General features: G+C 37.8%; 1 protein-coding gene across 1 annotated transcript in view; it reads left to right on the forward strand.

Moving 5' to 3' along the window:
• The window catches only part of DNAH14 (dynein axonemal heavy chain 14), a 398,948-nt gene that overhangs the window by 364,057 nt on the left and 21,862 nt on the right, over positions 1-13,029 (forward strand). The window contains exons 78-80 of the mRNA XM_061159766.1: positions 6,604-6,801; positions 10,350-10,358; positions 12,098-12,288. Of these exons, the coding sequence (XP_061015749.1) occupies positions 6,604-6,801; positions 10,350-10,358; positions 12,098-12,288 (398 nt within the window). The remainder of the gene's footprint in view (positions 1-6,603; positions 6,802-10,349; positions 10,359-12,097; positions 12,289-13,029) is intronic.

Consider the following 13,029-nt stretch of genomic DNA (forward strand, 5'->3'; position numbering starts at 1 on the left):
GTGTCATTAGCTCAATTTACGATTGTAAATATGATCAATTTATGATCTCCAACGATTATGTATTATCACAAAAAGAAGGTCAGTGTCACTGTGTTTTGACATGATTCATTTACACACGTGTGGAAAGAGGTGTTAATTAGTACATAGGCTCCAGGTGCTCTCAACTAACTGAAGTTGTATACACACATCATGATTCCTGAGCTTAAAAAAAAGTTAGATGGTTAGTTAGAGGGAGATGAATTGAAGGAAAAAATGGTCATGGTTGAGACTTGAGTTAATGGCTAGAAAAAACAGAAGGAATAACTCAGAGCATATGAAGAAAGTTACAATAAGATGGAAATCATGAGGCACAAATGAAGAAGGCATCTAAAGGGAACACCTAATATTCAAATGATATGAATTCCTGAGGAGAAAATTGAATAGAGAGGAAAAAAAAAGAAATAAGCTGTTTTATTGTCTCTGAACTGATGAAAGATTTGAGTTTACATATTTAAAATCCTTACTAATTCAGGCATAGTTGCCATAAAGACATATTTGGACATAAGCTAGAAAATTCCTGAACTCCAAGCTTCAAAGATAAGTTATAAAAGAACAATGATGACACTTAGACTTGTAATCTACCATCACTAGCTAGAATAAAGTGGAATAGCATCTAGAGAATCTGGGAGACTAAGACTGCATGCCAAGAATCTTATTTCCAGCCAAAATATTATTCATTCTGTCAAAGTAAAGAAACATATTTGCATATAAGCAAGGATTTAGATAATACATAACTCGTGTTCTCTATTTGTGGGAAATGCTTAAGATCTACCCTACGTACAAATATATCAGAACAGAGATCCAAAATAAAGGAAAATGAAAAGAAATTGAAACTGTGGTGAACAGTATATTGTTAAACCTTACAGTAGATTATTAAATCTAAATAGATAATAATAAGCAGTTAAGGGTGAGTAGTCTAAGTGATAAATATAGATTATTTAAGAGAAAGAGTCATACAAGAAAAATTCTCTTAATAGTTTTAAGCTGAGTTTCAGTAAGAGTACTAAACTATAGTTTACTAAACTTTATAGAGTACTAAACTGTAGTAAGAGTACTAAGGTATCTCAACAAAGCCTAGGAGTTGGAGTGGAGGGAAGTGTGTACATGAAGAGTGAAGGAGGAGAGTGAGAACTTCCAAAGTGTTTATGTGAGAAAAGGAAAGAAGAGAGGAGGGAAGTATAAGTTTTCTAAATGTTTCACCTTATTACAAGCTTTAACATTAGAGAATGCAGAGGAAAAAATAGGGAAATGGAAAACTTCAGTAGGAAAATAATTGACATCTCTTCATTTGAAAAAAGGAATGTTATTTTAATATGAATTCAAGGAAAGGTAAGGTAACCTGTAATGGAAATGGTATAATATTTCAATTAATGAAGATTAAAAGGCAAATAAATAACAATTTGATCAACCTATTAAAATGAGGGAGGGAATGGGCTTCCCTTGTGGCTCAGCTGGTAAAATGAGGGAGGGAGAGAAATAACCAAGTGAACTAATAATGTAAAGTAATGCAAAGGGAATATCAGCTTTTACATTAAATGTAAATGGATTGCAATCTTTCATCGAAGAGGCAAAATTATTACACTGGGTTACAAAACAAAACTCAACTTTACAGAGTTTATATGAAAAACCCTTACATCAATGAAAAAGCTTGAAGCTACCAAGAAAATAAAAACAGCAAAAAACAGGAACGGTAACATCAATATCAGTCAAGATGGATTTTAAGCTGAAAAAGCACCAAGTAGTAGAGAGAGAAACAGTTTATGAAGATTTATCGGCCATGAAAACTCAACTTTTACAGTGCCTCCTCTCAGACATGGTTTGAAGTACTTCATGAGTTGCCTGAAATCTTACAACATTCCTAAAAACAAGATAGCAGGATCCTTAGTTTACACTTGAGTACAGAGAGGCTCAGCAATTTGCCTAATGAGTGAGCAGAACAGGCACGACTTGGTCACAGGTGGTCTAGCTTCAGAGTTTGTGCTCTCAGCTATTTCATTATGTGGTGTCTTTATTCTCACAGTTGGTACACTGTGGCACACATACACATACATGTATGTCTATATAGACACGTGTATCTGTACATATGCATTATATAAATGTGTGTGCATGTGTGATTATTGTGGAAATTTCAAAAAACTCACAATTAGATCTAATAAGCAAAAATAAGTCAGAGAAAACAGTACAATTAACAAACTTGATTAACAGATGTAAATAGAACCTAACATCTTTCCAACAGACAGTTCATATTTTTTCATACAGCTAAGGAACTGTTAGAAAACTCAAGCATAAACATGGCCACAAAGAAAAATATTTAATGATTTTATGGGCCACATTCTCCAATCATAATCTAATAAACTATAAACATTTGATCCAAGAAATCTTAGCAAGTTGTAAAATAAGAAACACAGCTCTAGATAAGAATATTAAAAGGGAAGATAAATAGAATATTAAAGAGATATTAAAAATATCTCAAACATAATAGAAATTAAACTACTTTATACCAAAAAAAAAAAAAAAAGAAATGGTGCTTCCCTGGTAGTCCAGTGGTTAAGACTCTGCCTTCCAATGCAGGGAGTGTGGGTTTGATCCCTGGCCCAGGAAATAAGATCCCATATGCTGTGGGGTACAGCCAAAAATTTTGAGGCTTCCCTGGTGGCTCAGATGGTAAAGAATCTGCGTGCAATGCAGGAGACCCAGGTTCGATCCCTGGGTCAGGAAGATTCCCTGGAGAAGGAAATGGCAACCCACTCCAGTATTCTTGCCTGGAGAATTCTATGGACAGAGGGGCCTGGTGGGCTACAGTCTGTGGGGTTGCAAAAAGTCATGCACGACTGAGTGAATACCGCCGTACCAAAAATAATGTGAGAAACAAAAGCTATGCTCAGAAAAAAAAAAAAAATGAACTCAAATATTCATTATTAAAGAATAAATGCAAAAATAAATATTCATCTTAAGACATTAGAAAAATTAAAATTAAATATAAAATTAAATATAATTTTTAATATTAATGAAGTAACACAAAATGTAGAAAGGAAAAATAAATTTTAAAATTGGTTTTTTATGAGACTAATAAAGCTTGGAAATCTAGATGAAACCAATGATTTCCCAGAAAAATATGAACTTTCTAAATTGACTCAAAAAGAAATGGAAATGTTGAATAGACCAATTGCCATAAGAAATTGTAAATAATACCAGAATGAAATGGTTTCACAACTTATTTCACTCTAAATTTTAAAAAACAGATATATTAATATTATTTAAACTATTCCAAAACTTAGAAAAAGATGGCAATCTCCCCAATTCATTCTATGAAATCAACGTAATTTTAATATGAATACCTAGTAAGGATAATATGGAAAAGTACTATAGGCTAATTTCACTTAGAACTTCATATAAAAAGTATATATTAAACTTAATAGGTTTCAGCAATTAATCAAAGAATGATATACTATGACCAAGTAGGGTTTATTCCAAGAATGTAAAAATGGCTCAGTATTTGAAAATCTATACTCTTAGTTTAAATGATCAGATCAATAGATATAGAAAAGGCTTTATTATGAATCCAGGTACCATTCCTAAAAAGAACCCTTATAGGATCCAAAGGAACAGCTTAAATATGAAAAAGACTACCAAAAACCTAAAGCAAATGTTATTCTAAATAGCCAAACACTGAAATTGTTTCAAAGAAAATCAGAAATCAGACGTGGATGCCTTTTATCACCATTGTCGTTCAACATTGCCTTAAAAGTTCCAGTAAATGCAATAAGATAAGATAAATAATTCATATTAAAGCTGTAAAAGAGAGGCAAGAAAAAAGAGAAAAACTGCCTTTTTGTTGATGATATAATTGTATATCTAGAAAATCTGAGAAACTAGTTTAAAAAAAAGACCTATTAGAAGTAATGAGAGAATTCAATAAAGTGGCTCAATAAAAACATAAATATATAAAAGCCAATAACTTTTCCCTAGCAATAAACACCTAGACATGGAAGCACAGTACATTCACAGTAGTGATAAAAATTTTTTTTAATATTCAGGAACAAATTTAATAAGAACTGTATGCATCCGAAATAATGAACACTGTAAGTCAGGAAGTAAAAAAGAATAACATTTGCTTAGAGTTTAAAATGTTCTGATTACTTTATATGAATTATTTAATTCTCACAACAACCTTAAGAAGTAAGTACACTAATTATCCTCATTTTAAAGATAAGGAAATGGAGGCTCAGAACACGTAAAAGACTCTCCAAAGTTACACAGTTCTTGCAGTCTGATGCCACGTCGCTGTTTTCAATCCCGCCTTCTCTCTTCAATAGGGAGACTTCCCATATCATAAACTACCAGTTCTTCCAAAATTACATATAACATTTAATGTCAATCCAATTAGAACCTTATAAGTAAGATTCTGGAATTGATAAAGTTTACATAGAAGAAGACACACTGAAGAATAAACTAGAAATATACAAAAAATTAAAATACTGCAAGAATCTCCCTTCACCAGATATCAAAACATATTAAAAAAAAAATCCACTATACTAAGCCCAATATTGTTTGGCAGAAGTAGACAACAAATCAGTGAGACATAATGGAGAATACAGAAGAAATAGATCTGAGTTTATATGAAATTTTAATATTGACAGAAAATATTTTAACTCAGTAATGAGGGATTTTTTTTTTTTTTTTAGGTAAAAGATACTGGTTACACTGGCCATCCAGCTGGGAGAAAATTGGTTTGGCCCTTTATCTTATACTGAATACAAAGGGATTCTCCAGGCAAGAATACTGGAGTGGGTTGCCATTTCCTTCTCCAGGCGATCTTCCCAACTCAGGGATTGAACCCGGATCTCCTGCACTGGAGGCAGATGCTTTAATCTCTGAACCACCAGGGAAGCCCTTTAAATGTATAGTAAAACAATAAAAATCTTTAAAAATACATTTGGGAGATTACATGTTCAGTTGTGGAGTTAGGGATAACTTAGCTAAAATTTGAAACCCAGAACCATAAAAGAAAAGATAGATGTCAATGTATGGCAAAAACCACTACAATTTTGTAAAGTAATTAGCCTCCAACTTATAAAAATAAATGGGAAAAAAAAGAAAAGATAGGCATGTGTGATTATAAAAACTTCTATATGGAAAATGGCAACAAAATAAAGTCAACAGACAAATCACAGATGTAAGATAACATCTGCAATGCAAATAACTTAGAGTTAATGTCTATGATATACAAAGAGCTCTCACATTTTAACAAGAAAAAGACAATCCGAAGGAAAAATAGCTAAATGTACAGAAAATCAAATCTTGACCAATAGACATAAGACAGGATTCTGAAAATAACCAGTAGAAAATGAACTACAAATTAACAGCATAGTACAAAAAAAATTGCATAGGGCAACATCTCCTAGTAGAGGAAGGGATGAAAGAACAGTGGAAGGAATGAGAGAATGGTGACAACTGTTAGTTGAAATATGAATTGTTGCAGCCATTGAACAACAGTAGCCAAGGTATGTTGGTTGGTCAGTTGCAGAATGGTGTACATAAAGATAGGAACACAGAAAAAAAAGATGAGAGGGAAGGAGACATGAAAGATAGTTAAAGGACTGAGGGAGGCTAGAAAGGAAGAGAGGGAGGAGGGAAGGTCAGGAGGGAAAAAGAAGGAATGAAATCAATTTATGTGCATATAGTTACATAGGGGGTTTCCCTTGTGGCTCAGATGGTAAAGAATCTGCCTGCAGTGCAGATGACCTGGGTTCAATTCCCGCTAGAGAAGGGAATGGCTACCCACTCCAGTATTCTTGCCTGAAGAATCCCACGGACAGAGGAGTCTGGCACGCCCATCCATGGGGTCGCAAAGTGTCGGTAAGTGTTAACTCAAGACATTGTTAGCAATGATGGCCTCAAGGCAGGGGCTCTGAAGGCTAGAGTAGGGGGTAGGAGAAAATTTACATTCCCTTGTTTATATATGCAAAACAGAAAAAGAGACACAGAAATACAGAACAGACTTTTGAACTCTGTGGGAGAATGTGAGGATGGGATATTTCAAAAGAACAGCATGTATACTATCCTTTTGTATCTTCTGAATTCAGTGAGTGCTTATGCGTGCTTAGTTGCTTCAGTTGTTTCTGACTCTGTACATCCCTGTGGATTACAGTCTGCCAGGCTCCTCTGTCCATGGGGATTCTCCAGGCAAGAATACTGGAGTGGGTTGGCATGCCCTCCTCCAGGGGATCTTCCCGACCCAGGGATCAAACCTGCATCTCTTAATGTCTACCTGCTTTGGCAGGCAGGTTCTTTACCACTAGTGCTACCTGGGAAGCCCTCTGAATTCAGTAATATGTGTTTGTTTTGTCTATTCAAAAAATAACAATATTAATCAGTTAAACAATTCAAAGTTTGTTCAACAACAATGAGTAAAATATATAGCCTAATATTTTTATTCTTTTTTTCCGCATATTTTTAAAGAGAAAATATACGTAGCTGTTTGAATTGTTGATTTTATGTTAAACCATGAAAACAACCTGAAAACGTGTGCTGAAATAATGAAAACCAGTGCATTTTCTACAGGTTGCCATAAAGGTGTTGGAAAATATCCTGAGTGCCCAGTCCAGTATTCCTTGGCAGACACTGCGCTACCTGATTGGGGAGGTGGTTTACGGTGGCTGGGTGACTGACAGCTGGGACAGGCGATGTTTAAACACCCTTCTCTACAAATTTTGTAATCCTGAGGTGCTAAAAGATGACTTCAGTTTCTATACTGATGAGGTAAGAAAAGGATTTATTTTCTTAACATTACTTGATTATGTTTAACTAAGGATTGCTCCGTTATTTAAAATCTATATTAAAATAAATTTTAATATTCACTTTTTTCACTTTCTATTTATGTATTTATTTATGGCTGCACTGGATTGTCATTGCTGCATACAAGCTTTTCTCTGGTTGCTGCGAGTAGAGGCTATTCTCTAGTTGCAGTGTGTGGGCCTCTCACTGAAGCAGCTTCTCTTGTTTCAGAACTCAGGCTCTAACTGCAAGGGCTGAGCAGTTATGGCACTCAGGCTTAGTTGCCCCATGGCATGTGAAATCTTCCTGGACCAGAGATTAAATTCATGTCCCCCTCATTGGCAGGCAAATCTCCAGCCACTGGACCACCAGGGAAGCCCTTAACATTCACTTTTAATGGTGTTTTATTAACTTTCAGTGTGGCTTCCCAGGTGTCACAGTGATAAAGAATCCACCTGCCAATGCAGGAGATGCAAGAGACACGGGTTAGATCCCTGAGTCAGGAAGATACACTGGAGGAGGAAACAGCAACCCACTCCAGTACGCTTGCCTGGGAAATCCCATGGTCAGAGGAACCTGGCAGGCTACAGTCCACGGGGTTGCAAAGAGTCGGACATGACAGAGCACACACAGGCACACATATAACCTTTAGTATTACCAAAGTAAATGACCATCACTTGATTAATTACCGTTTTATCTACCTATCCATACTCTAAAGACCCTCCACAGATGACCTGGATATGACCTCTGTCTCTCCCTCTCCTCCTCCCACCAGGCCCACACCCACTTTACCATGATCACCCAGATGAATTTATCTTCCTTCTCATCTTCCTGGGAATTCCCTGGTGGTCCAGTGGTTAGGGCTCCACACTTTCACTGCTGAGGAGGCAGGTTCAGTCCCTGGTAGGGGAACCTAGAAACTGTGGCACACCCTCTGCCCCCAGAAAAAATTATCATCTCATCTTCCATTCACCTCCCCTATACAAATTGCCAACCATCACACTAATGTCAAGTCCTCCCTCCCAACTCTCAGGCCAGAGGTCTGCAGAATTTTTGCTCTGCTAGCAACCATCCACCAAGGGCACAACCTGGAATGTACGCTATTAAATACAGCATTATGCTGGTCAGTGAATGAAAAGAATGATAAATGGCTCATGCCCTCTGGGAACCTAGAATATGAAATACAAAGCACAAGGAAGCAGAAGCAAGTTAAGCTGCACTGATCTGATCCACACTTGTCGACTGATGTCTTTTTCTCATTTAATGCTCAAAACAACTATGTGAAGTAGATGTTATCCCCAGTTTCAGATGAGGAAACTGAGGTTCTCAGGGTACAGCCACATACAGTAAGGAGAGCTGAGATTCAAGGAGTTTACGCCAAGCACTGAAGAAGATGAAACTCCGCATCATCCCTTGTCTTCTCTCTGTTTAGTGTTTAATTTCCATCCAGGCCTCCATCTTTGTGGACCAAGAGTCTCCAGTTTACACACAGCAGTTGTGCCCTGGCAGCTGGTTGCCAACAGAGGGAAAAATCCTCCAGACCTCTGGTTTGAGAGTGTGGAAAGAGGACTTGACATGAATGTGACGGGTTGGAATTTGCATAAGGGAGATGATGGAAAGTGAAAAGGAAGATGACACCATCTGTTAGAGCAGAAAAGCTATGAGTTGTTTTTTAGATTTCTATTAAGAAAAAAAAACAAACTGTTTTAAATAACGCTCTAGTTGTTTAGCGTCTAAATTCAACCCTTAAGATAAAATTATCCTTGAAAGTTTTTTAAATTGCGAAAAAGTACAGTGGGCCTAGTTTTGTATACAAACTCTTACTTAAGTATGCTCAAGAGGATATGAAATATAGTAACATAGAAGTGTATCATTCCATTGGCAGAATTCTATCAGACTACAGAATAGGATTCTAACATCATAATTTCAATTATTTAGTTGCTTTAAGTGCTGCAAGTTTATTGACAGTTTTGTCATAAAAACTTTCCAGCTCTTCCTGTTCCTGGTCATAATCTTAGTTTCTGCAGGTAATTTTGTATTAATGTCCCTGTCCTTCTGCTTGCGTTCACTCAGTCATATCTGACTCTTGGTGACCCCATGGACTATAGCCCACCAGACTCCTTTTTCCATGGAATTTTCCAGGCAAGACTACCAGAATGGGTTGTCATTTCCTTCTCCAGGGGATCTTCCTGACCCAAGGACCGAACCTGAGATTCCTGCGTCTCCTGCATTGGCAGGCGGATTCTTTACCACTGCACCACCTGGGAAGCCCCAATGTCTCCCTGTGGCCCTCGTTAATCAGCCAATGTTTTCCTTGAAGATATCAAGAAAGCTATTACTACCCACTTTCCTGGCCATGTGAACAAGGCATTTCTCTTCTTTGTCAGTGGTCAGTTACTCCTTTTTTTTTTTTTTTTTCCTTCTCTTTAACACTTAAGGCCCAGGACCAGACCTGACACAAAATGTTTCTTCTGTATAGTGTTCTATTTGGTCAAGCAGTCACAGAATCAGATTGATAGGAGAGTTAAATAATTTTAGGCAATGTTTTTAAACTTTCAAAATCCTTGGCCACAAATGTTTTGCATTCTTTCCAGATACCAAATGTTCTCACTCCCTCTCAGACCCCTGAAAGTTCTCTTTCCATTACAGTGTTAAGGTCAAGGATCTTGAGCAGATGAGACTTTTTGGTGCAGTTCCTTTGGTCTAACTCCTTAAGTAGTTCTCCTTCATATGAAGATCTTTTAATTAGAAGACCCTTGGCAGTCTGTATGGTAGGGCATATGGCGACCTCCTCCAAGAGGACTTATGCCAACACCCCGAGCCTCCCAGCACTGTTGCTGCCTTTGCCCCTGACCCCACAGCAGGCCACTGCTGACCCACGCCTCCGCAGGAGACCCCCAGACACTCACAGTTCCTCATCACCAGATGAAGCCTGAAGCATCTCACCTGTCACAAAACCAAAGTCCTCTTAGAGAGTCCTCGTGCCGTTGCCAGCTTTTCATTTGTGACGCACAACCAGACTGCACAAAACAGGGATCATAAAGAAAGCATGCCGTCCTGACCTCAGAGATGTCAGTCTCCAGCCAGCTCTGGCCCTCAGCGAAATCCACTACTTTGTAAAATCACGAGCAGGAAAAAAAACCTTTCCCTGCGAGGTCTGATGACAAAGATGTCCAGCACGGTGAATGGTACATTTGAAAATACAGTCTTCAGGGCAGTGGAAGAGGCATTATTGAAGGAGAACAGGGCCCATTGAAGGAGAACACCACCAGCAGGCCAGAGCCCTATGTGTTGGTGGTGTTTTATGGGAACAAAATCTGCAATGTGGAAATACACTTGCTGGAGAGGAATCAGCAGTTTGTCCCAGGGACGGGACTCAGATGAGACGAAAATTTTGACTCGGTGGAAGCCATCATGGAACGCTACAAGTGCTTTGCTGTTAAACTCATTGATGGGAAAGATAAAACTGGGATCCACGGGTAGCAGTGTTACTTGACTCAGCCCCTCCCTCTCAGCAGATGCTTCTCACCTAGGTAGCCCTTGTTGGCAGCTAAATAGTTTTCTCACATGCTTCCTGTCTGTAGTTGTACGGGAACCTGAAGTCCTCTCTCCATGTTTCACTGTCTCTGTCCCTTTTGGTCCATGCTGATATAACTTACTTTTAAACACTGTGCATCTCTTATGAATCATAGTCTAATAAACAAAAACCGCACCAGCACATATCCTTGGAGCAGTGTGGCTGTGCTATTCTGGCTCGGGGTTACTCGTAAGGTGACAGTCAAGGTATCATCTGAACGCTTAACGGAGGCCGGAGGATCTACTCCCAAACTCACAAGTTCATGGGTTGGCCAGAGGTCAACTCATCTTCCATCATTTGGGAGCATTGGGGCTGTTTGATGGTCCTCAAAACATGGCAGCTGGCATCCCCAGAGTGAGTTAACCAAGAGGGAGGAAAGAAGCTGCAGTGCCTTTTAAGACCTGGTCTCCAAAGTCTCTCTCCAGAGAGAAATGGGCAGATAATGGTCACAGGGTTCAAACTTTCAGTTATAAGATAAATAGGCTCTGGGGGTCTAATGTATAACATGATAATTATAGTTAATAATACTGTATTGTATACTTGAAATATGCTAGATAATAGATGCTAAGCAATATCACTGCAACAACAACAAAAAATAACTATATGGATGTGATAGATGTGTTCATTAATTTAATTGTGATTATTATTTCACAACTTACATTTATATCAAATTATCATGTTATACACCTTAAGTATATATAGCTTTATTTTTCAATTATGCCTCAGTAAAGGTGGTGGGGAGTAGGGGTAGACAGAGAGTAGAATAATATATATGTTATGAGCTGAATTTTTTAAAATAAAATTTTATTTTAAAGCTTAAAAAAAAAAAAAAAAACAAAGTCCCACTCCATCCCTTCCACTTTATTTCTGTTTGACAGAAGCAGTCACTTAGTCCAAGCTCCAGTTGAGAAAAAGAGAATTAGACTCCATCTTTGAAGGGGTGAATATTAAAGAACTTGACATATTTTTAAAAAAAAAAAAAAAAAAAATAAAGAACTTGACATATTTTTAACCAGTACAGCCATGTTTATCATTATGACTTAATAGGTTTTTTAAAACATATTTTTTCTTAATTAGTTGTGATCCTAGGGTCAGCCAAAGGATCTGCTTACCTTGCAGAGCCTTTATCCAATCAGTACTTAGTTATAACTTATCAACTGGAAAATATACCTGGTAAACAGGAGGAAAAATCTTTTCATTTCCCTATTAAATAGCTTTTTAACTCACTTGGTATTTTCTTTTTTTTTTTGCTTATTTTAGCTGGAAGTGTGTCCCTTTTGACCACCTTCATCAGTTTTGCCCACCCCCCCCCCCCGACTCCCTTAGTCTCTTCAGTTATTCTTAAGATCATGCTCACATGTCTTCTATAGGCTTTACCAAAGTAAAATGACTTCTTAAATCTTGAGTGCATCCATTATCTGTGGCTGTAGGTCACTGAGCCAATGGGTAGTCAGAATCACCCTCCTTTCTTTTTTCCTTTCTCTCTTTTTCCAGTGAGAAAGTTATATGTGTCTGTCATGAAACTGCACTTTATAACATAGCCCAAGTGCAACTTTTGACAGAAGTATCTAGAGTATACCATCAACAAATAAGCATAAAATAATGTATAAAATTTCATGGGGAAATATCATCTTCATACATTGCCAAAAGTAAATATCTCAGTAGGTAAAAACTAACCAGTGTTTAAATTTTCACATATATTAGCCACTGCCAAAATCTGGAAGCATGAAGGACTACATACGCATTATCCAGTCCTTACCTGATGACGACCCTCCTGAGCTCCTAGAATTACACCCTGAGGCCACAAGGGGTTTCAGGGAGATCCAGGCCCAGAAGTTCATTGATGATCTCATTGCCATGCAACCAAGATTTACCATCACTAACCTCATGTTCGGGTAAGAACTCACTAGGAAAAAATATTAGTTGTAAATTATTAAGTATCCATTTGAAGATATACAATATATTACTTACAGAAAAATATAGTCAAAAAACACAGAAACTAAATTCTCCAAATGACAGAGAAGCAAGTTTACTTACACAGGAGCACACACACACATATAATTACCAAGCCTGTAGTAGGGTCGCAATAAATCTTCATTGAGTGAGTGAATTGTACCTGACGGGTGGTATTTTTTAACTGAATCTGTATAAATACGAAATGTTATATTTACTTCTATAGGACCTATACATGCATGTGTGTGTGTGTTTGTGTGTGTGCTAGTCACCCAATAGTGTCTGACTCTTTGGGGCCCCATGGGCTGCAGCCTGCCAGACTGCTCTGTCCACAGAATTTTCCAAGCAAGAATACTGGAGTGGGTTGCCATTATCTATTCTAGGGGATCTTCCCTATCCAGGGATCAAACCCCTTTTGTGTCCAGCGGATTCCTTGGCAGGTAGATTCCTTAACCCTAGGGCCACCTGAGAAGCTCACATTTTTATCTATCTACCTAGAAAAGCTCTGAACCCAGTGGAATCCTGCATTCTCTTAGTCTTTCTGTCTCTTTAGACCACATAATTCATGTTAAAATGACATCTGGGGACTTCTGTGGTGGTCCAGTGGTTAAGACTTCACCTTCTAAGGCAGGGGATATGGGTTCAACCCCTGGTCAGGGAGCTAAGATCCCACATGCCTCATG

Source organism: Dama dama, chromosome 14 (assembly GCF_033118175.1).
Source record: "Dama dama isolate Ldn47 chromosome 14, ASM3311817v1, whole genome shotgun sequence".
Classification (NCBI taxonomy): domain Eukaryota; kingdom Metazoa; phylum Chordata; class Mammalia; order Artiodactyla; family Cervidae; genus Dama; species Dama dama.